The 27137-nt window shown below is 39.0% G+C and overlaps 1 protein-coding gene across 7 annotated transcripts in view; it reads left to right on the forward strand.

The window, feature by feature from the left end:
• The window catches only part of RNF38 (ring finger protein 38), a 115020-nt gene that overhangs the window by 53143 nt on the left and 34740 nt on the right, over positions 1 to 27137 (forward strand). For 4 of the 7 annotated variants that reach the window (XM_062599572.1, XM_062599570.1, XM_062599567.1 and 1 more), the window contains exon 2: positions 6996 to 7066. Coding sequence is in view for 4 of the 7 variants with exons in the window: in XM_062599567.1 (XP_062455551.1) it covers positions 6996 to 7066 (71 nt within the window). In the remaining 3 variants the exon portion in view is untranslated. Of the gene's footprint in view, positions 1 to 6995; positions 7067 to 8656; positions 8853 to 12998; positions 13152 to 27137 lie in introns of those variants that run through there. The other 3 variants (XM_062599568.1, XM_062599569.1, XM_062599571.1) reach the window with 2 other exon arrangements.

Raw genomic sequence — 27137 nt, forward strand, 5'->3', positions numbered from 1 at the left:
GGGGAGCACAGCATATTTTTTACTTATTGTCAAAGAATTCATGTTTTTTTTCTAAGCACAAGACAGTGTTCACCTAGGTATCTCTTTGAACAAGGGGGTTAAAAAGAACCTAACCGCATTTAAAGTGAGAAAAGGCAAACCCCGTTTCTCCTTAAATCTATCTTTGATACTTGTATGTGTGTGTAGGTGTATATGACTGTGTCACTTGAAGAGCATTGCACTGTACCCTTTTTTGTGACACTGGCAGTGTTCCTGCAGTGATGCTTCACAGATGCCTTGGCTCCATGATGTTTCCTCAATCGGCATAACTTGAGGCTACAGCTTTGTCCCCTAGGGCTGGGAAGCTGTGAGTCTGAATATACATGCAGACTGTCATGAAGTACCCAGATGCTCATGTAAGTTTGGTCGCAAGAGATGTCGTTTGGCCTGGGATGCTGCACAGGAGGGAGCATGGGTGTTACACCTTCTTGACACCACAGCAAGGAACTGCATTTGGCAAAGTCGCTGTGGGCAGGGGCCCACGTGCCATGTTCAGTTACTTATGTAGGAGTGTTATTTAGTGTTTTTTCCTACTTTATCTCTGTATCAAAGCTGACTGAACATTACTGTCAGAATATTGAGGAATTGAGATGTGTGTTGTGTGTTATGTTCTTAGAAGCCTTTGGAGTAAACTCAGGGGGACGTCTGGCTCTTACAATACGTTTCTCTTTTCTCCCAAGGGTCTTCCTGGTGCATGTTTCTTGAAAAATAATGGTAAAAAAGTATTTTGCTTTTTTAAAGCTAACAACTCTGAATAAAAATCGGTTCCTTTCTCTGGCACGTTGCCCTTGAAGGATCTTTGCCCACTTGGAAGTTCTGCAGTGAATCTGTAGAACCTACCTCTTTTTCAGTGTTGCTGAGCCCATTTTTCCAAGCCTGCTTATTCAGGTTGATGATAAACAGTAATTACCTATGCTTTGCTAGTTAAATAATTTGAGTCTTGTGGGAACTTCAGTGTTACTATCCTTGTCTTTTAGTTATTCCTTCCACCAGAAGTTTTTCTTAAGTTTTGTATTTTAACATGGGCTATATTCTGGCTGCAGACTTTGTTCTGTAAGTAATATGTAACAGAACGTAGGAGAAAATTATGCTTGCAAATCACACTTTCTGTAATTTTCAGAATCATTATGTAACTGAGGACACTTTGAAAACAAACTGTCTCAATTGCTCACATGCTCCTGCTATCTCTTCCTTAACTGAAGTCCACAATTACCTTCCCAGCAACTGGTTGTGAAGTTATAAGTGAATGATGCATTATAGAAATTTATAAAAGACAATATAATATGTGTGCATATGTGTGTGTATATATGTGTGTATATATATATGCGGGGGGGTGTATGCAACATACACGTACACACACAGAGGGAAAAAAAAGGAAGTTTGTTTTAATTTTCTGCTGTTGGTTGCATGAGCATGCATACACGGCAAAATTTAGTCCTGCTATGCAGATCTACAGACTTTTTAGTGTCAGTCTTCCTATTTGTCCTCATTTCAAAAATGGCATCAGTAGCTATATTTTTGAGTGGCATGAAGAGGAGGTTCAACATTATCTATGCTTAATGTTGTAATATTGACTGTGAAACAGAATGCTGAGAAAAATAAATATGAGGAGTTTATGTTGGTTCTCATCTCATAAATTTGAGGTAAATTTGCTAGTGTTTCTTTTCTTGCACAGAGTAAATAAAGCAAAGCAAAGCCTTTCTACAGATTTATGTGCTTTTTCATGTTATATGCCAAATCTTCATCAAACTTCATTTCAGAAATATTATATTCTAATGTCTCAATTATAAAGGTACTATTCTTTCATATCCAATTATCTGTGAAGCCCTAGCTATTCTGAATGTTGACTGTATGAGTGAACAAGTATAAACAGTGTTATGTAGCAGCATCCTTTTTTTTAATAACTTTGTGTTGAATTGACTGTACAGCCAATTCAAAAGTCCTGCAAAATGAAGTTGGCCACTAGAGTAAACAGTTTACGAAGGGAACTGAAATATGTATGTGTGTATAATCTTTTTTTCTCTTGTATATTTCCCTCCACAAATGGATTGCATTAAATTTCACACTTATCTTATAAATTTAAAGCTAGCATGTTCTGGGTTGTTCCATACTACATTACTTAGAAGGTGGATATTTGAAGGAAACCTCAAACATCAAGAAATCCATAGTAGTATTTATCAACTGGGAGTTCTGGGTCACTGTGAGCTAGTGCCTCAAGATACTGCACAGTTACAAGGATGGTCACAGGAAAGCGATGAAAATACATGGCATGAGTGTCTACCACATGCACATACCACGTGCACTCCTGAGACTGGAGTATTGACACATAATTCATGTAAACTACCTAAGATTTTTGATTAATGAGTACATTATGAGGAAATCAGTAGAACTGCAAAATAATCAATGGTAGGCCACAAAACATAATCAATTTTCAATTATATAACAAGGCAGATGCTCATCTGGAAAGTTGGTAATTACAGTTTAATGTTTCACATAATATGATCACTACTGAATTATAGTTCTGTGAACACTGGGGTATAAATCTATGCCACAACACCCCCCCACACCAAGTCTTCTGGACACAGACCTGATAAAGAGTCCAGCAGGTTGTTCCAGGTGGGTCCTTACAAGTGTCCTCATGTACTTGGGTCCTCAGGTTCGCATCACTAGTGAGCGTAGGCATCTGCAGTCTTGCTGTCAGAAGATTCCTCTATCCCTTTTTCTCTCCCTGATTATCTGCCTTATTCTCCATTTTCTTCTGAGTTTTGGCCCACCCTTGTTCTGCCTTGGCACTTCCTACTCTTCCCCTAGTCTCCTCCCAAGACATAGTCCACTCCAATTCCTTTTTCCTTATTGATCCCAGTTTTGCTATTTTCATATGCAAATTCACTATTCCCAAAAGCATCAGTTGGACAATGTTGACGATAGACAGTGCTGCTGATAGGATTACCTGAGTGCGACTGGTCTTGCACTCTAAAATGCCCTGTCATTACCTTATTCAATTACTAGACAAACTCATGTTATTTTAGCCTTGATACCTATACTTCGTTCCGGTTATGTACAAGCAGACTCTTTCTCACATAGGTGAGCAGCAGAGCAATTTCTTTTCACACTTCTGCATGCCCATGGTTCTTAGCACCTGAGAGGCCGTAAAAGCACACAGCCCAGATCACAAAAGAACTAGACCTGACCTCTGCTCTAGTACACCATGTTTGTTGCTTATATTTAAGTGGATGTAAGTGAGATAATCTAGACAGTTGTGGGAAAAAAGGATGCCTCCTCAGATCTACATTTTACTTTTCCCTATTCTGCCTTTTGCAGCTAGCTGTAGCAGAGTTTGGCTTTTCCAGAGTTGGTGCCCTGAGATAGCAGATTGTGAGGGTCTTCTAGAGAGGGATTATGTGTTTAGATTAAATTATATGAATATGTAGTTATGATTTTCATATAAATGATAAGAAGTACCCTGTGGTATTTTGAGTTGTTATTGTTAATTTCTTGCTTGGTTGACAAAATGATACTTTCTTGGTAGAATAAGAAGAAGCTTTGTTTCAAGCAGCATTACATGTCTGGTATTTCTTAATTAATTTCTTAGTTGTTCCATAAAAAGATACATTACAGTAATTTTAGAATTGGGCTACATGACTTTTAATACTTAGATATATGTATATGAATTTTACCTTTGTAAATTAACATGGGTCTGGCTAAGAAGTAACTGTCTGTGTAGACCATGTTTGGAACAAGATTGCTAGCTGTGTAAAAATAAAAGCTGTAAAATTAAGCTTCATATAAGCTGATCCAAGCTTGTTGGAAGGTTGTCAAGATGGGCAAAAATATGTACTTTCTCATCAGATTCCTTTTCATCCTTACCAGCTAGACCAAAGAAATCGCAATACAACCCATAAATCTAGATTCAGTTCAAAGCCTGTTTGTGAGCCCAAATGCTTAACAGTTTTAAATAGGTTGTTCCAGCTGTGACAGGTTTTTTTGAGTTTGGATTCTGAAAACAGATATAAACAAAAACCAAAAAGTAATGGGCGCCAAATTTGTTCAATCCAAGAAAAGCCCAGTAAAGAACTGCTCTGCTCCTTTTATATAGGTTTTATAGTCCTTTATTATATTTTCTTTTTTAAGAGATTTATGGACCTTATTTACTAAAGTACCAATGAAGTTTTTGTAAGATACTACTAGTACAATGTTAGATATTAAAAGCTGATCTAAGAATTGTCTAGTATAAAAGAAACTCATGAAGGAAAAGAAGAAAATCCATTCCATTTGTTGGAATCAAAATATTAATATTACTTTTCAGGGAAAATGAAATTGAACATTTTATTCCTGTTAGTAAGGTCAAGGTGTGTTGGAATTTTCTTATAGAGGTAGTCAGATTTCTTGTTAGACTGCTGGAGACTTTCTGCTTTAAAAAAGCTTGTTTAAATGGTGAGGAAACTTACTTAGAAGTCTGTTTAAATGAATTGTATTCAGCTTGCATATGCAGCTTCAAACTTTTGGATAGAAAAGCTGGAAACTGTTAGTCGTTATATGAAACTTGGAAACTCCCAGGACAGTGTTTACATACTGCCATGAAATGAATTGTTTCCCAGTAGCTGTGGTAAAGCTGGCTAGTCTGCAAGTAGTGTGATTCAAGCCTAAAATGATGCGAACTGGCTCAAGTCCACCAATGAACAACATCCGGGGGCTAAGAGCTGGAGAGGTCTCAAAATGTTTTCAGTGACTTCGTAATGCCTACTGCAGTACAGTACTGCTTTTTGCATTCTTTGTGCTAGAGCTAAGGAAAGAAGGGAAAAATACAGAAACCGAAGTCAATAAAATTCATGTGGCATAATAATAGCAGTAGCAATTGCTGTAGAAATACAGAGGAACATATTCTTTGGGAGTTTAGCATATGATATGTGTAAGGGCATGTACATGTTTGTGTATGTATATCTGTAGAAAGACACTTTTTTCCCTTCTCTCCTTTTCCTTTCTTTCTGTTTTAGGAGTAAGAATATTTTCGTGTGTGTATGTCTGTGTGTGTGTGTATACGTGTGTGCGTACATACATGCATATAATATAATTTTAAAGTTAGATACATTCTTTTTACTTGAGATAGTAATGACAATAAACAGTGACACACTAAGATTTTCTTCTTCCAAGTAACTATATTCAGAGGGGGATTTACGGGGTTGTGCACTTATTTGCCATGACTTCTGCTTATGGCTAGCTGCCTGTTTAGGTAAGTCTCTTTGTTGATCAGGCTTCTTCTGGTGCATAAAAATGCACCTAGAACAACATGTGAATCTACAAAAAATGGTACATGTGGAAATACTTACATATGGTACAAAACAGGACTATCCACATTACAAAATTGAAAGACTACGAGAAACTGCTGGGAAAATGTTTCTAGGTAGACAGAAAGGAAGGAAAACTGTAAAATGGTGTAGCTTTACAAATGAGACTGGTTTTTTTCCTTTTTTTGAGAAGTGTTTTGCTCAATGTTCGTAAGAAGAGGGAGACTTTTTTTACTTTTTCCCCACATATGACACATAGGCTTGATATATGTATTAATTTCCGTGTTAGTCATTATCTGTCTCTAGCTTCTCATCTTTTTTGTTCACTACGCTGAAGGGTAGATGATTGGCTTTCATTGCAGTTCAGCAGTTTCACATGTGTCAGGTGAGGACAGATAATCCCCCATCATCTGTGCAATCAGAAGCAGCTGACTGTCCCAATTTTCTAGTGGTGTGAAGTATGAAGCTCCTACCTTCAGCAGTCCCTGAGAACTGTAGCTAAAATCACAACGGGATTGAAGATGACAAATGAGGGACTGCTAAACAGTACTGGGAGTATAATGGTCAAGTATATGTACTTTCCAGAGTACAAGACGTTACCTGATTATCCAGAATTTTGGCATGATAGTAAGGTATATCCTGATGAAATAAAAACACTTTGTGAAAAATAAAGTCTTATAAATGCTCCAGAGACTATAAAGGAAGAAACAGAGGAGAAAAGAATCTCCTTGGAGCCAGAACACTGACAACCCTTTATTCTGTTAGCAAAACACCTGGACAGTATAAACACATGCGCCACAGAAATTTGCAACACAAGAAGTTGTCCACATTGTCAGCTATTCTCTTAATAATGTGTAGATTATAATTTTGATTTTAAGATGCTTCAGGAAGCATAAGGGCAACATGAGCTGTTACTCCATTCGTGTATTTGCTGAGCAAGACAAGAAGCACATGAAGCAAAATTTACAGTATGAGTAAGAGTTCAGTAAAACTGTTTGACTATCTGTGTGGATCCAGCCAAATCTTAAGTTGTCTTCCTCCTTGGACAGAAGTCTCAGGACTGGGGTATACCTTTGTAGGGGTTTGATGTCTCACATAAGAGAATATAACATAAAGAAACTTGTGGAAAATCTACAAGCAGGAAGAAATTCCAGTATGAACACAACTAATTACAGAAAAACTATGCTCTTCTGCTTTGACTTTGGATTTTTCCACTCCTTGTTATTCTTAACATATCACTAGATAGAGACTGTTCTTGTGTGGCTGCTCAGGGTGCTGAAAATTGTGATGGAATAAAGGGAATGGAACAGGACTAAACTACCTTAACACAAGTGGATAGCTTTCCTGTACTTATGATTGGACATACGTATTTTACTGCATATGTTTGTTTTGGATTGATGAACTAGTGCTAATTTTGTCCCATTTAAATGCTTTTAAAAAAAGATCTGTGTGAAAATATTGCTGGCATATCGTGAACAATGTCTCTCTGCTGCTTATTCCATCATCAGAATTAAATGCAAGAGTGGTCTGACATAGATGTTTGGAAACTAAGTCTCTCGCTGTGTGAAAAATTTCTGGCTGCTACAGCTGCCTGTATTTATTTTTAGTGTTCTCAGGAATTCAGTTATCATTTTAATGATTTTTTTTTCATTTTTCCACCTTGTTTTGTAGGTAGCATTGGTACTTCTTTTCAATGCCAGTCAATCCATCAAGATCACATTTGCAATGATGACAGTGACAAGGTGAGGCTTACATAATTGTTTCCTTCATCAGATGAGGGTTTTGGGGTTTTGTTTGTTTTTTAACTGTACTGCTTTTACTGTACTGAAATTATTTGTTCTCCGGGCCTGGCAGTTAATTCTCAGTCTTTGACGTCCCTCTGGCCTGTTAAGAAATACACTTCTTTTAATCAATTAAGGGGAAATTTATCTCGTAGTGTATTTTTCTTTGTGCTTGCATTCTGTTGCTATTCTAAATGTGTGGTTTGCCATACTGACACCTATAGGTAATAAAGGATGGCAATGTCACTACTAATTTTTTAGGTAAGTTGGTATATATTATAGTTTGTGACTTCTGAGGTTTAAACCTAACTATGTTCTCAAAGTTTCTTTGCAATGGCTTTTCCTTCCTGTTTTGGAGTTGGATACTCCAGGCTTTACAGACAGGAACCTACTGTTCAGTGCTGCAGCCTAAAATACCTATCTATTTAGTAGTGTACAAGTGTTTTCCTAACTTTTTTTTTGTGAAGAGATCATGCTCTCAGACTAGTCTCCTTTGAGTCAGTAGAGCACTGAATGTTTTTAGTCAAAATGTTCGGTGACAGTTGAGTCAGTAGTATAACTGTGGCGTACAGAAGGGAAATTGCTGGTGAACTGCTTTTGAGACTTGATACCATGTTCCTGGTCTTGTTGTTTTCACTTAAACTTTCCTATCATTAATACACAAATTGATTAATATTAGTTCAACATGTAATATGTACTACATTGCTTGCAAATAGGACAATATATAGGAAGTTTTCTTGTTGCCTTGACAAACCTGGGAAAGAGTATGTGTTAGCAAAATTTAAAATGGCCTTTCTTAGGAATTGGAATACTATCTAGCTATCCGTGCCTTTATTATTGCACAAATCTTTGAGTTTTGAATTGACGGAGTAAGTTAAAAATAATTTTACAGCCTTTCCAGTTCATCCTAAAGCTAGATTTGTTTTCAGTGCGAATTTCTTTTACTGCCATACTGACTTTTTTTTTGGAGGGGGGTAGAGGAGGAGATTTTGAAGCTACGTCCTAGATTTTGGGGCTTGGGCAAAGAAGCTATACAGAATATAGCAAAAAAAATGATTTTAAGTTTTCAGTTGATTAGTTGGTCATGCATTGAGAAACAGTGACAGAACTGTTTTCCATATGGTGTTTCCAATGTCTGAAAATATCTTAAAAAAAAAAAAAAAAAGGAAAATAGTTAAACTCTTGTTTTTCTGCGCTGTTGGTGCTATTTTCAAAGGTGAAAGCTGGTGAAAGAAGGTGAAAGCACTCCTTTGCTTTGCAGTGGGCTTCCCGAATAGAAAGCCTTAGCATACTGCCTCTTTGCAGAGGTAGTGTTGAAGTTCACTCTGGCAGAGTTGAAGGTCACTTCTAAACAATAGGTCAGAAGTGTGGAACAAAAGGGAAAATGTGGGAGAAAAGGAAAAGGAATAATAATAAGGGAAGATTCTTTATCATAAGTTCACTTACGCAGTTACCAATTGTCCATACATGGTGGTGCTACGTGGGGAAAAGAATAATGAAGTATTAGTTCCTTTTATCTGCCTTATATTCACAGCTTTCTTTTGGTCCTAGTGCACTGTGTTCCTGGAAGATTCTTGAGTGAGGAGCAGGTGGTGGAAATTTCCTTTCAGAGGGATCCTAGTGCACCAACTTCAGACTGGCACTGCCTTTTAACATTCTTCCTTTTCTACCATATTTCTATATGGAAGATCAACTCTGTGTTAGATGCTGGATTGACAGAAAACTGAGGGAAGACTATCGTATCAGGGTAATTAAAACTGTTTTCAGTCCTGTTGAACAGTCCTGTTGAAAATTATGTTTGTTAGGTGCTTCACAGGTTTGAGGGTGGAAGTGGGAAGGGAGTGGAAGCTTACCTGGTTTAAACTCCACAACAGTCCACAGCCTTTTAGATTTCTTTGGCATACCACCTGCCTCCATGTTAACAGAGGAACTGGGCCAGAGCTTTATATTTTCGTGTATTTGGGGATGGATGGAGAAATCCATCCTTCACATTGTTATCAATTCTGTACCAGATTAGAATATCATTCTGTGTAAAGGCTGATTAAAGTCGAACTAGTATAAAAAGTAAAAAGAATGCATTTTGGTAGGGTTTCAGAGAAATATGTTTTCTGTCAAGTGTCAGTGTTATGTGACAGAAGCTTTGTTTTTGTTTTGTTTTTTTTTTTTTGTTTTTGTTTTTTTTTTTTCCTGTAAGAATACATGAAACTGTTTTCCTTGCATTTTATAGACAAGCCCAGCTGATCCATTGACTACATGGCCACACATGGCCACTTCTTTTGAAAAATAGGGAACAGTCTTCAGAAGTAGCATCTGTGCTCTTCTCAGACATGGTATTGGATACCACATTCTTATTTAACAAGAGACAATCAAGCACTAATCCTCAGTTAATGTCACTGGGAAAGTATTGGTCAAGTCAATGTCTGCTCCTCCACTTGTTAATTTTTGAAGAATTTGTGGAAATAGACACACTTTTCTTCATCCATAACTAGTGCTTCCTGAAAGCAGTTGGTTACAATAGCACAGTAACTATTGTAATAGAAGCAGGAGTGAGCAATCAATTAATTGCCTGCATGCTTATTTAATTTCTCACTATTCTCATTTGTAAACAAACCTACAAACATGCAAGTTGTAACTATTCCTGGGACATCTCTTTTCAGTGGTCTCATACAGTTGTCTATTCCCTAGTTCTCAGGCGGATAGGAATAAATTAACCACCCGGTAGTAATGAAAAAACTGTGATGCAGTGGAAAATTTTTCATCGCCACTGAAGGCTGTAGGGTGAGGCATTAAATAAGGAATAGGCAGATATTTATATGTCACAGTTTAATGAAGTAAAATACTTATAATGAAGTACACAGAGTGTGTAAAATGTACAGATGAACCCTAGAACATTAAGACAAGTGAGAGACAGAGGCTAGGTGGGTTTAGCTGCAGTGGTTCAGCCTTGCACTCACTTACCAATACATCACTTTAATACTTTCTAATGTTTTGTTTGATGGTGATGTTATTGTGCTTTGCCAGTCTTTTTGGAAATCTTCCATGTGGTTAGGCATGACTTACTATTGGAAAATATTGTTAGTTCTAAAGATGTACCTTGCTTTGCTCCTTTTTAATTTATTATAATTTATTTTAATTTCATTGTATTACTTCTATTCAATTAGATTATTAGATAAAGTATTATTATAGCAAGTCAGAAATTTCTTTCCAGCTGGAACATAAATCCTTTACATATCCATAATCCTTTTTAGATCCAAATTCCTATGACTCAAACACTCAACCAAATGATTTGATTCACTATTTCTAATCTTTAAATCCAGAGGTTACGATGAGTGCATCTTCCACTTGTTTAGTAATTTCTTGTTCCTGAATTTACTCCTGGTTGTAGGGAATTACTCAGTACTTAAATAGTAATGCAAAGTGCTGTATCAATTCCTTATAAAGCTTTTTTTTTTTTTTTTTTTTTCCACAGGAGAAAAAGTGCATCACAAATCTAATCCCGAGAAAATTATCCGTGTTGTTTCTTTTTCTCTGTGGAAGGAGCAGAGTCAGAGAGAATAAGGCAAATTGTGTTGTCCATAGCTAAACTCAAGACACATCAGGAATTCATTTTAAGATTCATCTATAAAATAATATGGTATTTACTCACCTCTTCTGTGGTGTCTCTTTCTATGGATGAGGGACAGCACATAGAAGAATAGGAATATTAGAAGGGGTTCCTTTTGTTCCTTCCAATTTCAAAACTGCAAAATTTCTTACTGTTCTACTTAGGAGAGCACATTCTTTTTTATTCTTTTTTTTTCCTTTTATACATACTTTCAGTTAAGTCTATATATTTTTGCTGCGTTTCTTCATGCTTTTTTATTTCTATTTCAGATACGGCAGCCCCAACAATACTGTTTACTGTAGCACTTGCATGTCAAAGGAAGTTTTTGTCTCCATTAGAGCTTTAATTTCTTGTATCTTCAAAACCTGCTTGGATGCAATCCTATCTAACATGTTCTAGGTGACACTGCTTGAGCAGAGGGGCTGGACTGGATGATCTCCAGAGGTCCCTTCCAACCTCAACCATTCTTTGATTCCATGATTCTGTGATCTACAGGGGATCTCTTTTTTGTTCTCCAGGATTAGATTTGGAAAAAATGTACTTAGCAGGAGGAACAGAGAACACAGGCGGTTTTGAAAGCTGAAGACTGCTAGGTGATATCTTATTTTTAGAGGGGGTGCTTAAGTGATCCTCACCCCCTTGCTGAGCAATTCTGTGTCAGGAGGCAGTCTCCAACAGTGCTGATAGCACAAGGGTGGTTGTATTTCCCTAACGCCTCTTCAGCAGGTGACTGTACCTCTGGTTTTGTAGGTTTTCTTGGCTTTCTGTATTCATTCCCTTTAACATACGGGGAAAGGCTCAGAGAGGAGAGAGGTGTGAGCTGGGCAGATGTTGGAGGCAGTAGTCACCAGGGGTCTGGATGGTTTTCATGGCGTTTCCTTCTTGAGCTGTTACTGACTGAAAACTATTCCCAAAGTTTTCATAGCGCCATGGTGGGAAGAAGAGTGATGTTGCATGAACCTGCCTGAGCTTTGTTAAGAAGTATGTATTAGTGCTATAATGACAGTTCTTGTCTGTGTGTATTTCACAAAGCCTGGCAATGGTGAAGGTAGTGTCAGGCAGAAACAGGGAAATGGACGAGTGACTTGATTTCTTGGAGGTGGCAGCTTCCAGTTTCTGCAGTTTTAATGCCCTAGTTTTCTGGTTACCATTTCTTTCAGCTTGACTGGGCACTTGCCAGTGAGGTTCTGATGGTTTACCTGTTTCCTTACGTTTGTACATTTCATTAAAAAGGAAGTAGAGCTGTAACAGAAAGTATCTCTAGGCTTAAATTTATTCTGAGGTCCAGTCTTGAAGATCTCAGTACTCCCCACAGATTGGAGCCACAATCCTGTGCCTGTGGCACTCAGGCTGAAGCCTCAGGAATACCATTTTCTCCTTTTTTTTTAATGATATAATGAACGGATTTATAATTTAGAAGAAGATGCCTTTAAAATGGACAGATTTATAATTTAGAAGAAGATGCCTTTAAAATGGTTCTGTAGGATAGTTATTTTTCTCTCTGCTGCTTTTAGAACTGTTTTTTGATGGAACCGCATTTACAGATGTTTAAGGAAACCTTAAGGGGAGAAAAAATATATTTGAGTTCCTTGAAAGAAGTAACGGAAGACAGAAAACGAGCTGTGTGTCTGCAAGCGCTGAGTACAGCCCTCAGCTCCTTCCGACCTGCTGCCCCGTCGGGCGCTCCAGTCAGCGCGGTGCGGGGCGCGCGCTTACCACAGGGACCCGACGCGCGTGCGCGCCAGGGCGGGAACGCCAAATCGAAACTAAAAAGGGGCGGGGACGCGCCTGCGCGGCGTGTGCCTCCGCCTCCTTGACTGCCCCCGGGGCGACTGGCGGCGGGGCGGGGCAGGCGGGCATCAGGGCCTTCCGCGCTTGCCCGAATACGCATGCGCAAAGGGCTTCCGCGTTGCTGCGCTTGCGTCGGCTGGCCCCGCCCCTCGCTCCCAACTCTTCCGTCTCTTCCGGCCGGGGGCAGGGCCGAGCGTGGTGACGTAGCGGGCCTTGCCGTCCCGAGCACCGCCCCCCACAAAAACAAAGGGCGGGTCCAAGCGTGCCTACGCCCCGCCCCTCGCGGGGCAGGGCGGTGTGGCGGCGCGGCGCGGCGGTGACGTCAGCGGCGCGGGAAGGCCGCGGCGGCCCGAAGGGGGCGGAACATGGCGGCGGGCGGCGGGCGGCGGGCGGCGGCGGGGAGAGGAGGCGGGCGCGGGGCGCGCGGGCGGCTTGCTCTGTGATGGGCGGGGGGAGCCGGGCCGACGCTCCCGGAAGTGATCGCGCGCGGGCAGGCGGCGCAGGCCCGGCCCAGTTGTTGGCAGTGGCGGCGGCGGCAGGGGGGGGCCCCGCGGCCCACACGACAGGAGGCGGCGAGAGAGCGCTTTGGCGGTGACCGGGGGTTCCGCAGAGGAGGCGGGGGCGCAGCCCCGCCGCGCCCCGCAGCCGCAGGTACCGGCACGGGGGAGGGGGGAGGGCAGTGGGCCCGCGCGGAGGAGCGGCGTTGCCCCCGGCAGCTGGGCCGGGGGTCGCGACAGCAGTTCTGTGGGGCCGCCCGTTGTAACGGTGCGGCGAGGGCCCGGACCAGGGCTCGTCAGCGGGAAGCCCAGGTAGCCGGTTTGTGACTGTAACCTCCGGTAGCTTCATACCGCTTCAGAGGAGAAGCCAGGCTGCTCCACGAAATGTATTAGCAAGGCGGGTTTGGGGGGTTTCTGTTAACTTTTGTCATTGTGTGTCATTCGATCCTTAATTCTAATGTAGCACAAGGAGGATTTTTAGAGAAATGGTAGTTATATCAGAACGATGTTGGTTACTTAATGAAGAAGTTTATTTTAGCATTTGCTGTGCATTGAGATGTTTTCTGGAGACATTTATTTGAATCTGTAGCTTTTTTTAGTCAGTAATTTAGCTATTGCTTCTGCAGAAGTTCACCTGGCTCTAACTCACAAAAGGGTTTCTGACTTCTAGCATTTGGATTTTGAAACAGAATTTTGAGGGTGGTGATTGGAGCAAATATATGTTTTATGTGCTCTTTAAACCCATCATGAGGTGACTACAACAGTGAAATGGTGATGGTTACTAATATTTGGTCTGCTATGATCAGGTGTTGTTGCATATGTGTGTGCTTTAAAGGAGGATTTGATATGAGTATTACCTTGGTTTCAGTTGCAAGATACGTTGTGCTTACCAACATGCAAGGAATTCTGTTGTCTGCTGGCCAACAGACTCCTTAAATGCTTTGCAGTACTAACAAGAATGAAAACTTTTTTTGATCAGTAGAGTATTGCAGCTGATATTAGAAACCTTCTATTCTGAAGAAAAGAAAAAATCTAATTTTTGAGGCCTGTGCTATCAGTGGAAGAACAGTGTAAAAGAGAGAGGAGATAGAAAAGGAAGGAGGCAGGGAACTGTCATTCAAAGATCAAGAATTGGGGCAACTGAGTAAATAGGTACAATGGGAGAGTAAATGAACAGCAAAAGTTGATTATTCTTAATCACAAGACCCCTGTAGGTGCAGATTGAGAAAAATAAACTGCTTATATAGAACAGTCTAAGAAGGATTTCCAGGTAGTTGCTATCTGCAAATAGTGCCCAACAAGAGTGCTGATTGTGAGACAAGAAATCTATTATAAAAGGGGTTCATAAGTTAGAACTCTCAAGATTTTGCTGTGTGAAACTTAATTTGTTGTATCTCTAACTTACAGAGCAGGTTAAACTTTATTTGATCTAAATCTGTTGTTTCTCTACAGTTTGCCTGGAGTTTTTTAGGAAGAATATAATAGACACTAATTTGAACTTGTAACCCTAACAGTCCTTATTCTGCACCTGCAGTGAGACTAGAGGCGCGGAGTTAGAAGCTCATAATCAAATAATATAAAAACCTAAATGCAGTTAGGAAGGCAATTTCTTTTCAATTGTAATGTTGAAGGAGAACTAAAGTTGAGACTTAAACTGTATAGTCTACTGTTTTGAAAACTGTCTTATGTGTCCACAAAAATAGGGAATATGTGGGTTTCATTGATAGTGAAACTATTGGGAATATGTGCCCAGCAAGTAGATTCTTAAACATTGTTTTCATTTAATATTACTTCGTAAAGATTTTTTTTCCCAGAGAAGGGGTTTGATAGGTAGGAGTAAGGGTACAGATGGAATGTGAACTTTCTTTTTCTCTGTTTTTAGTTGGAGAGTTGTTTTGATTGTAGAGGGATGAATCCTGAAACTGGTGAAAAGCTGTAACTAGTGCATGCTGAAGTATAACTTAGCCTATGTGTTAATGCTTACATCACAATAACTGATATAATAGGGCATGTTTAAATGGTATTGTAAACAAAACTTGACTAAGCTAGGTGTTCAGCTTTATCCATGAAGTACCAAGATAGCTCTCTGGCAGGGTAAGTTTCATGCTTTTTACACTTAGCTTCATTTGAGAGCGCTCTGAAAGATCATCAAGTAAACTCCCGTTACTTTTTGGTGCCCTCTACTGATTTCTGCTTGCCAGAACATCTAAAATTAGGACTTTTTTCTCTAGATAGCAGTGAAATGCTAACTCTTTAAAAATGTTCATGAGAGATTCAAAATAATGGGAGAGAATGGAAAAGGAAAAAACCTTTCTGTACATAAAACTTGTTGCTGATTACAGTCCAACCAATTTGTCTGGATAGCACTGGAGCTGTTCCTCGCTTGGTAGAAAAGTAGTTACACAGCATGCAGCTGCCTCACCTGTCAGGCTTTCCAGCTGCAGAAGCACTGCTGCCTTGGATTTTGTTTATACTTGATTTCCTTGGAAGAATAGAATACATCTTTATGAAATCAAGGCTTTTTCTCTTTCATTTCTCATTCAGTGTCTCTCATCTTCTGTAGTTTCTGATTCTCATTTGGCACTTTTAGGGCTTCTCTCAAAGAACTATTAATCTTCTGGTTCATTTGTGATAACATTGCTTTTTCCATCTCCCACCCTCATCTTAGATGTTTTGCTGTGCTTCTTCACCTAATTACCACTATACAGACATACAAGTTGCTTTCTTTTTGAGGATGCTTTTCATCTTGTTGCGAAGCTGCAGTTGTAAGTGATTCAGTCTTGTAGTTTTGTTCCTGCATCTGAAATCTCTGGCACAGTTTGTCCCAGGTGAACATGTCAGTTGCATGAACTCAGTGCTGTCTCCTGTCCAGAATCTTTTATCTTTGCAAGACAGCTTTACCAGGTCTGTTTGTTTCTAATAAAACCACTCAAATTTTTCTTCCATATTGTAGTAAAAATAAATCATTGCAATAAATCATAAAGCTGTAGTATATGTTTTCGTTATTCTTTGGTTTTTTTACAAATTACAAATATTACAATAACATTTTTCACTTAGCACTTACAATTTTGGGTGAGTAGTGAAGGATGAACATCTTATCTCAGATTCTTAAGAGAAAAATATGCTGAATATATAGTCTTCTTCTGAGATGAGCATATATTCTGAATTTAAAGGTATATTTCCATTGGATATTCTATGGAACAACAAGGGAAATAGAGAGGTTGGACAGTGGTAAAAAAGTAGGAACAGCTATTCAGTAGTGTTGTGGAAGGAGCTTCTGAAGACAGATGGCAAAGTTTAAAGTGGATGAGTGTAGATCCCGGAGAAATCTTCCGATGCAGACACAAAACGCCTATCAAGACTGTTGTCTGTTCAGGAATTTTGCATGTGAATCTCTACAGAGCAGAGGGATAGAGCTCAGCTGCGAAGCTTTCTTGTTCTTCATCTTCTGTTCCCTTACAGTAACAGATGTGTCAGAGCACTGTTCCTCAGATCTAATCACAAAAATCAAGTACAGTGTTTAGGTACTCTACGTCTGCTTTCAATACATGAGTGTTTACATATACCTGTAAATGTGTGACTAATGGTTCATAGCTATGATAATACAAGTGACTGGGATTTTTTCCAGGATGGGGCAGAGCTTAGGACTATATAAAAGTACAGCACATGAGTTTTTCATGCACTTAAAACTACTGTGTGTTTTTTTTTTTTTTTTCTTCCTCTTCTTAATGAAAATAAGGGATGATGGTCTGAGAGGGAACCATGCTCATATAAGAGCATTTGGGAGTGTGAGGCTTTTTTATTTCACATGTTATCTGATATATCTACTGTGTTAGTGTTGCAAATCTTACTTTGGCTGTTCTAAAATGAATCCTTTTTTCTAGAGTAAAAAAAAAAAAAAAAAAGGAAAAAAAGAAAAAGAAAAACTGCACAGATATAAGTTGTTTCTTTAAACTTCAATGAGAAAGGCCTACAATATTTTCTCATAGTTCTCTTTTAGATTAACTTAGCAAGCGGGAAAGATCAATGCTTTCTTACTTTTTCTATCAAAAAAAGAATCTCTTATATTGAGAAAACTGAGCTCTGCTACACGGTATATTCATGCAAGGTATCATCTGTTAGATAACAGCCACCCAGTACATATTTGGTAGAGACACTGGAACCAGCTGCTGTTGTGACAGTTAGTACATCCACAGGATTTGTGATTACTCTGATGCTCAGAATAGCTACAAGCTGCTGAGGGTAAAAGGTGCATTCAGACCCCAACTCAATGGAAAAGGAAAATCTTTTCTTCCAAAGTTGCTTAAAACAACCATATTAACATACATCAGCTGTTAGTAAAAATTGCAGTGACTGATAAAAGCTTAAAAGAAAGCCCTTCACGTATAGGCCATTATCTACAACTGATGAGCTTTAAAAAAGAATTGAATCTATTAAACTAAGTGCGAGGTTCATACTAGCCTACAGGATGATTCTACATTGCGTAAATATAGTAACTCTGTATTAGCAATAAGCTAGTTAACAGGATGCCAGCAATAACATTACCCTTACTAAGAACAGGTCTGTTTTAGCATTTCATTGTATTCAGCCATTTGTAGGTGATACAAAAGGCTTAATTGTTCTTAACTATGTGAATGAGAAAATAAAGTCTTTTTAGCTATTTTAGCTGTGAAATTTTCCATCTTTTCATGAGAGATGGTTTGAGGAAAGGAAGGAAGGAATAAAAAAGAGGAGAAGAGTGAGAACTGGGAGAAGCAAAGAGCGGAGTTGTAGGGAGAAGAGCCTTGACTCTCTGAGTGGAGACTACTATATAGTTAGCTCCCTGTTGGACCATGTTGCAGTTGTGCTGTGTGCCATGTGATTTCTCCCTCAGTATTGTCTCTGTCTGTGGGGTCCCTTCAGAGAGGAAGGAAATTTGAAAAAGTGAAACCTGATTAGTGCCTTATTCTTTGAAGTAAGTTACCTGTCCTCTTTGAGCTTTCAGGCCTGTGTTTAAATACAAGTGTTTTAAAGTTATATGACAATTGCTTGTATTAAAATCACCATGCAAGTGTTGCAGGATATTGAAGAACATTCTACATCTGTATCACAGTCTGGTCCCATCACCTTGGTAGGTAGGTTGTTTTGTGGACTACTTATTTAGTATATGAAACAGATTGAATATCTCTCGTATATGCTGAGCCTTCACATTTCTAACAAGATGGAAATACTGGAAGAGCGTAGAGATTGAGTGTACTTTAGGATATTACTGAAACAATCCAAACTCAGTTTTACTCAGTTCCTGAGAATTTGCTCATATTGCATTATATATACCAGAAATTTCTAATGGCACGGTTTACTGGACAAGATACATACCTTTTGAAAGCCAATGAAGGCAGCCAAGCATGAATATGCTCTGCCACAATTGCTGTTGTGGTAATTTTTCAGTAGAACTTTTTATAGGAAAAATTTCCAGTGCTGACATGTCTTTGGTGCCCGCTGCAATAAGGACATCAACTACGCTGCTGTAAAGCACGTTTACATCAGTGGAAATGCATTCTCTCAGATGCAGGCTGAAATTTGGACAGGAATATTTTAAATCATCTAGGCTAGTTGCTGCTAGAAAGTATTCTTATGTCAAAAATTGGGTTATGCCTCACTGAGTACTAGTTCAGGTGCTTAGGTACCAGTTTGGATCAGTTCAGTGTTTGGACAGGTTTTTAAACTTTGTCAGCAAATCTAATTAGCCTAAAATATACATTTTTTAGTTTTTCTGAATAAGTAGTTCTAGTCTTCAATGCTGAAAAGCTGGTTTGTCCATTTCTGTATATTATGGTTTATATGTATATTTGTACATATACATATGTATATGTATATAATTTAATGTGAAGGGGAAAAAAACTTAAGTGGAAATAGTGCGATTCTTTCAGAATTGTCTTACATACCAGTGTGTTAGTTTCACATCCCTAATAGAAAAAGTTAATAGTGAATATATACCATACGTACAAACCTATATGTAGATGAGGCTGTGGTATGAGGACAACTTTCAGCCAGACTTCTCTTCAGACTCCTTGTGCCATCAGCTGCAAGAAAAGAATTATTTAAAAGTTGAAAATCTGATCTTCTTTTAAAATGTCGTTATATCTAACCATCTTATTTTGATTTTACCAGACTTGTCCTCTCGCTTCTGTAGCACTTAAATGATCTAATTTTTAAACAATATTTAAGATAATTTCTTTGTCGTGACAAATTCTTAAAAGTAAGCACGCCAAGTTTGATTCCGGTTAGCCTTGTATATATGGAAATTACTCATTTCTACATAACTAAAAACTTGTTTTAGTTAGAAATTTATTTTCTATCTTATTTACACTTCAAAATAGAGTCTACAGAACTCTATTTTCTATATCTATCTTCTGTATTCACAGAAGGTACTGTCACCACCATCTCTTGAAATGGCATTTTCTGTATTGTTTTAGGTGGTGGTGATGTCAAAACATGGACACTTGAACTCAAATCTTGGAAGGTAATTTAAAGATGAGCTGGTATGAAATAATAAACTGAATATATATATATATGTATCTGTATAGAAACATTGTTACATACTAGTAATACTTGTTGCATACTTTTTACCCTTGCATCTTCTAAGAGAAACAGTTTGCAAATATTTAGTCAGATCACTAGGATAGATTTTGCTTACTACTGTAGTGTGTGTTAATTGTAGGAAGTTTCTGCAGAAACAGCAATTCTTGCTTTGATTTCACATTGCTTTCCTTGTGTTGTTATCCCTACCAGTGACAAACTTGAGGTCAAAACTGAGACAATAAATTGAAGTTTAAAAGTAAGATGAATGTTTTTCCAACAGCTGACTGTATCCTTTATTAGAAAGGACATATAGCTGTTTTTTTTCCTGTATTGAAATTTGAATGATATATGGAAAATACACAGGTACAGTCCCTAACTGGGAAAAAAAAAAAAAAAAAAAAAAAGCTTAATGTAGTATTAAAACAAATACTTCATGTGTTGTGTTTAGCAGTATTGAAATTGCTTTGATTTCCTTATTTGAAAAATAAGGATTACAAAGGTTATTTCAAAGGATTTGAATTCTTGTTTGCATGCATCAATTTCTATTTAAAAGACATTTATTCAGATTTCCTCTTGACATGCAAATAACGTAGAAATTCAATTTTAAGAACTTTGAGATGGCTGTGCTTTTCCTTAAATCTTAAAACATACTTCAGCTTTGTAAAAGGAGTTGCTTTGGATGTGATGCATATATTCCATCTCAGTACACTGTCCTTTTTGTATAAGCAGTAGATTTGGAAAAATATAAGTAGCTGTACTAAACAGAATTTGCTTCATTTCTTCTTTTAGAGGATGCTGCAATGTGCCAAATAGGACTCTGATTCTTGTGCCTGTTAAGAATCGTATATGATAAAGAAATATTCTAGTGTGCTGTATAAAAAATCTTCACCTAAGAAACAAATTCTTAAGACCATTTAAAATATTATATCCTATGTGAAACTAAAAACAGTATTGGCTTGACTATCTCATAGTTATTATTTTGTATGTGTCTTAAACATAGTTAACTAGGAGTTGCATTTCAGAGAAGGAATGGATACAAGAGTGGCCCTGGAAATGCATATGAAGCCTGTCAGGCTTCAATTGAATAAACAGCATGTTAATATAAACATAGCATATTCAGGTTAATGATGTGTTTTGATCATGAGTAAAATGAAGGGTTGCAGTTGGTGGAATGTGCTCTGTGGTACCAGTATCAGCTTCGCTACTGTATGCCTTCAGATCTTTTGCAGAAACTCTTACCACGTAGGATTCGTTGTCCATTCTGGTAGCTGAAGGAAAACACTGGCCATTGTTCTCAATATCAATAAACAGGAATTAATTCTATTAAATTAAATTTTGTCTTATATGCACTTAGCCAGCCGTAATTTCTGAAACTCATCAATGTGAAGTCGAAACTTGACTAGAAAAAATGTTTCTAGATATTATTGATAGTGATGTTTTTCAGTTAAGTCTCAGTGAGTCTTAGAAAATTTCTAATGATACATCACTTAATACAATTACCAGGAATGTTTAGGTTCTCAGGTTTAGCTTTGGTGCCTGGTGAAGATAAATATTATAATTCTTGTTTTCTCACAGTATACCCACTGTACCTTTGCTTTATCTCTTTGTTGTGCAAGACTGGAGAGCTTATTGTAAGCAGGCAGAAACAGGAAGATTTTCTACCAGTGGAGTCGTAATGTCTGTTCCAGATATTTTATTATTCATGAGGACAAATAAAAAGGAAGGATGGCAGTTTGAAACAGGTTCTGAATCCTGTTCAATGCTGCAGAAGCTGAGTAAGCAGTGTTTTGTGCTCAAATTTCACTGGCATAACTATGTCAGTTAGCAGTATGAAAAAGAACACTCCATTAACCAGCTTAACTAGGCCAGCAAAATTCTTAGGGCAAACCCACGTATACTGCCAAAACATTCTTGTTGCTGATGTTTATTCTGTCAGCTAAAGTTATTCTAAAGAGATTTTGCCAGTAAATGCTGTGTGTCACTGCAGTATGATTCTGCTGGCAGATCTTTATAAATAGACACATCCTTTGTCATTAGCCCTGTGTCCAACTGGATAATCTTCATTTATTTTGTCTTTGAAAATGCACAGCAGTTATGCCTCGAAGTGGTCAGTCTGCTTATAAAATCTGTAACTTTTTGGCCATTTTTGCCACAGCAGTCTTTTAAATTTAAAAGGTTATTGCATGTTTACCTCTTTTTAGTAATTTAAGATTTATTTACTTCAGAATGTATTTAAAAGAAATGTCAGACTGTATGTGTGGATCCCAAGAGCTTTTTATCTGTCATCTTGACAGTTAATTTGTTCATATTTTTTCCTTCTGTTCCTACAGTAAGAAAACAAAGAAGCGGTGGAATAAGTATATTGTTTTAAATAGAAAAAAAGCAACCTTTTTCTCGTGTTAGAAATCATTTAAGGAAATATGACATCCACAAGTCCATGAGCCCGATGGGATGCAGCCACAAGTACTGAGGGAGCTGGCAGATGTCATTGCTAGGCCACTGTCCATCATCTTTGAAAGGCTGTGGCAATCAGGAGAGGTGTTTGAGGACTACAAGAAAGCAAATATCACTTCAACCATATAAAAAGGTGATAAGCAGAACTCAGGGAACTAAGGATTAGTCAGCCTCACCTCCATCCCTGGGAAGGTGAGAGAACAGCTCATCCTGAATGCCATTTTCAAACACATGAAAGACAAGAAGGTGATCAGAAGTAGTCAGCATGAATTCACCAAGGGGAAATCATGCTTAACCAACTTGAGAGCCTTCTGTGATGGGATTACTGGCTGAGTAGAGGAGGGGAGAGCAGTGGATGTTGTCTCTCTTGACCTCAGGAAGGCTTTCGACCCTGTCTCCCATAACATTCTCCTAGGCAAGCTCAGGAAATACATGCTAGATGAGTGGAGAGTGGGTGGTTTGAGAACTGGCTGAAAGGTAGAGCCCAGATGGTTGTGACTAGTGGCACAGAGTCTAGTTGGAGACCTGTAGCTAGTGGTGTTTCGCAGGGACCAGTACTGGGTCCAGTCTTGTTTAAATTATTCGTCAGAGACTTAGATGAAGGGACAGAGTGCCTCCTCAGCAAGTTTGTTGGTGATACAAAACTGGGAGGACTGTCCGAGACCAGTGGGCTGTGCTGCAATTCAGAGACATGGACAAGCTGGAGAGTTGGGTGGAGAGGAACCTCACAAAGTTCAACAAGGGCAAGTGCAGGGTCCTACACCTGGGAGAAATAACCCCATGCACCTGTACAGGTTGGGGGCTGACCTGCTTGAAATCAGCTCTGCAGAGAAGAACCTGGGAGTCCTGGTGGACTCCAAGTTAACCATGAGCCAGCAATGTGCCCTTGTGGCCAGGAAGGCCAATGGTATCCTGGGTTACATTAGGAGGAGAATGGCTGGTGGGTCAAGGGAAGTGATCTTTCCAATCTCCTCAGTCCTGGTGAGGCCACCTTTGGAGTATTGTGTCAAATTCTGGACTTTCTAGTATAAGAAAGAAATGGAGCTCCTGGTAAGTCCAGCAACGGTCTACTGAGGTAGCAAGGGGACTGGAGCTACTGTGATATGAAGAAAGACTGTGAGAATGGGCCTGTTTAGCCTGGAGAAGAGAAGACTGAGGGGGGCATCTTATCAATGTGTTTAAGTATCTGAAGGGAGATGGTAGAGAGGATGGGGTCCAACTCTTCTCAGAGGTGCTGATGACAGTATGAGGCAACAGGCTCAAACTGAAACACAGGAAGTTCCACCTGACTATGAGCAAAAAGTGCTTTAATGTAAGGGTGACAGAGCACTGGAACAGGTTGCCCGCAGATCACACCTGCCTGGATGTGATCCTCTCTCTCATGCTCTAAGTGACCCTGCTTGAGCAGGGAGGGTTGGACTAGATGATCTCCGGAGGTCCTTTCCAACCTCTACCATTCTGTGATTGTATGAGTGCTATATTATAAACAGAGAAGGGCATTATGGGTATTTTTCTTGGATATTTGGGGTTTCTTGGTGGGTTTTTGCACATACACATACACACACACACGTACACATACGTTTCTGTAAAATCTTCAGGGTGAGAGTTGAGGATATTGCTTTGTTCCATATTCTCCTCAGCTTATACTGTTTTCATGGATAGTCTTCATCACATTCCTCCTGGATTGTAGTATTCTTATAATTTCTTTGTGTATTCTTAGTGGAAGTCTTTTGAGGTTCATTTTGCTTGCTGGGGGAAACAGAAGTCTGCCTTTCTTATTGTTTGGGAACTGGTATTTGTATTCACACTGTCCTGTACCCAGGGGATTGAGAGTTTGTCACTGCTGTGAAAAATTGTGGGATTGGTTAGCATAATGATTGCTTATCAATCTGCTGAACAACAAGGAATAGAAGTAGTCATATTATTCATTTTTAAATGTAAACACATTTCTCTGAGTTTTTCTTTTTTAGTGAGACTAAAGATAAATAAAGATCAAACCAGACTTCTTAGAGAGTTAATATCTTTGTGGGCCAAGCATGGGAGGAAGGTGCTGATTTTGGAGCGGACAGAGGAAAGAATGTTCTTTGAAAGTTCATCTGGGAGGACTGATAGTTGTGGTATTAGCCAGTATAATGACTTAGCTCTGGAAAATGACTTAATTGCAAAAGTTTTTTAACCAAAATTTGATTGTAGATCTAGACTGCTGACTTCTGTAAGTGATTGGCAGACTGCTGCTGAGGGCTAGGGAAAACAGGCTATAACTGGTACCTGAAAAAATGTCTACTTTGGTGTCTGGGGAAGGTAGAAAAATGTAGTATAATTATTGCTTCAACTTTTGTGGCCTTTGTCCTTTTAGTTTTTTATCAGTCTATGCCCAACTGTTTTCATATACTAAATAAAAGTGAATTAAATATGATTATGAAAAGAACAACCTTCTAATAAGTATCTCCGTCACACAGAGGTTGACAGATAAAATGCTGTTCATTTGTCCACAATAGTATGTTATAATTCTGTTATTGATGTAAAGATTGATGTAAGAACATTTGACACAATTCGAATATGAGGTGATCAGTTACTATAGTGGTTAGATCTGTCCAAATACCTAAATACCAATACTGCAATTTGTTACATTGATTCCAGCATATTAGTCAATTTTCAGTTCACAAAAGCATTTTGTCTAAATTAATTTTCATTCATGTTTCAGTTAAGATTTTGAGATGGGTAAGATGTCACCCCATTTGTTTCATTTCCTTTACCTCTTGATTTATCATTGCTTTTTAAAAAAGGCAAAAATTTCTAAAAGCAGCATGCAGAGTTTTTTTGATAGCTGTCCATTAGTGAATCAAAATTATATTTGGTTCACTAAATGAAACTGGTTCTTTTGGTGACATGTATTGCAAACTTGGTGAATCATTACTTTTATATTCTGGTGACAATTATTTTTACTGGGTCTTTCTTAATTGTGAAAATAGATTTTTTTGGGGGAGGGGTTTATATTTATTCTTTTGATCTACAGCATTAAAGAAAATCGTACCAGGTTTGAATTTTTTTTAGCACTAAATTAATTCCAAAAATTTGTTTCTTATTAGATATTATCTACTTAGCTTCCCCTTCTAACCATAACAAAATCAATTTCCTTCCCTTGGTGAGTTACAGATTTTCCGTGCATGAAGAGGTGGCAAGTGACAGACCTTTTCCCTTGGTGCTCAGCACCCTTCTAAGCTATCAGATACCAGTTTGTGGCCAGAAGAACTAGGCCTGTGTGCCACAGTTCTGCATCTAAGAATAGGGGACATCAGAGAAACCATTGGGATGGATCATAGTAAGTTTTTGATCAGTGTGATAGTCAACCAGCTACCCTTATGAACATGAAAAAGGATATTGAGGAGTAAAGAAACTCTACTGTTTTTTCTTCTTCTTTTTATTAATATTTAGACCTATAAATGAATCCAATTTGATAGTGTTTCCTTGCTGCTCACTTGGTCACATCAGAAGACTTACTGTGTCCAGCACTACATTTATTCGGTGGTGTTCTCAATAGATAGGTCTGTTTCTGCAGCACTGCATGCATACCAACTTTGTGAGAATAGGTGGAGCTGGGTAGAGATGGAAGAGATTGTAGAAACATATGTTCAGGACTGGGCTGAAGAATGTGCTGTAGTATGAGCTTCTTATTTTGAAGACCATAAAAATCTTTGTAAAGGAAAAATCTACAAGTTACAAATGTGGCAGAACATTAGATCTTGGTCTACATGAAAACATAAAACTGTAACAAACTTCTTTAGTTCGTGTGCTCGAACTACTTGTTTGGGTGATGAGACATTTCTTACAAATTTCTTGCAATTATCTTTAAAAATAAGAAATTGGAAAGAGAAGTAAAAACTTTGGGGGAAAATGATTAAGAAGAACTTTCAAACTGCCAATAGTAGAGAAGCTTGTAGTTTTCAGATGTGTCTATGTATTCTTTTGTCCCCTTTTCCTTTTCTGAAAAGCAACAAGACCAATGTGGAATGCAAGTACTGTGAAGATGATGTCAAAGAGATGGAGCAAATCTGGAGAGCAGACTAGGATGGAGGCAGAAATGCTGACAGTTGCTAATGGTAGTGTCTGTGAGGCAAGAACTCTTTAAAGGAGAAGGAAAAAAAAATTCTGATAGAGTTACTAATTCCCGCAAGTGTTTTGGAATAAAAATGGAAAAAATTCATCAGGAAATCATAGAATCATTAAGGTTGGAAGGGACCTCTGGAGATTATCTAGTCCAACCTCCCTGCTCAACAGGGTCACCTAGAGCATGGTAGACACGGTTGCATCCAGGCGGGCCTTAAAGATCTCCAGAGAAGGAGACTCCACAACCTCTCCAGGCAACCTGTGCCAGTGCTCCGTCACTCTCACAATGAAGAAATCCCCCCCCACATTCAGGCAGAACTTTCTGTGGTTCAGTTTCTGCCCATTGCCTTTTCTCCTGTCACACGGGACAACTGAAAAGAGTTTGTCCCCATCCCCTTGACACCCTCCCTTCAGGTACTTGCGCACATTGATCAGATCCCCCCTCAGTCTTCTCTTCCCCATGCTAAACAGGCCCAGCAATCACAGTCTTTCTTCATATGACATGCTCCAGACCTCTGATCATCTTTGTAGCCCTATGCTGGACTCTCTCCAGCAGCTCCATATCTCTCTTGTAGCTGGGAGCCCAGAACTGGACACAGTACTCAAGATGAGGCCTCCCCAGGGCTGAGCACAGGTGCAGGATCACCTCCCTCGACCTGCTGGCAACAGTCTTCCCAATGCACCCCAGGAGAAAATTGGCCTTCTTGGCCACAGGGGCACCTTACTAGCTCATGGTCAGTTTGTCATCCAGCAGCACTCACAGGTCCTTCTCTGCAGAGCTGCTCTCCAGAAGGTCAGCCCCCACCTTGTACTGGTGCCTACCCCAGCCAGGGTTATTTTTCCCTAGGTGCAGGACTCTACACTTGAACCTCAGGAGGTTCCTCTCCACCCAACTCTCCAGACTGTCCAGGTCTCTCTGAATGGCACCACAGCCCTCTGGTGTATCAGTCACTCCTCCCAGCTTGGTAGCATCACCAGACTTGCTCAGGAGACGCTCTGTCCTCTCATCCATGTCATT

Source organism: Rhea pennata, chromosome Z (assembly GCF_028389875.1).
Source record: "Rhea pennata isolate bPtePen1 chromosome Z, bPtePen1.pri, whole genome shotgun sequence".
NCBI classification, from domain to species: domain Eukaryota; kingdom Metazoa; phylum Chordata; class Aves; order Rheiformes; family Rheidae; genus Rhea; species Rhea pennata.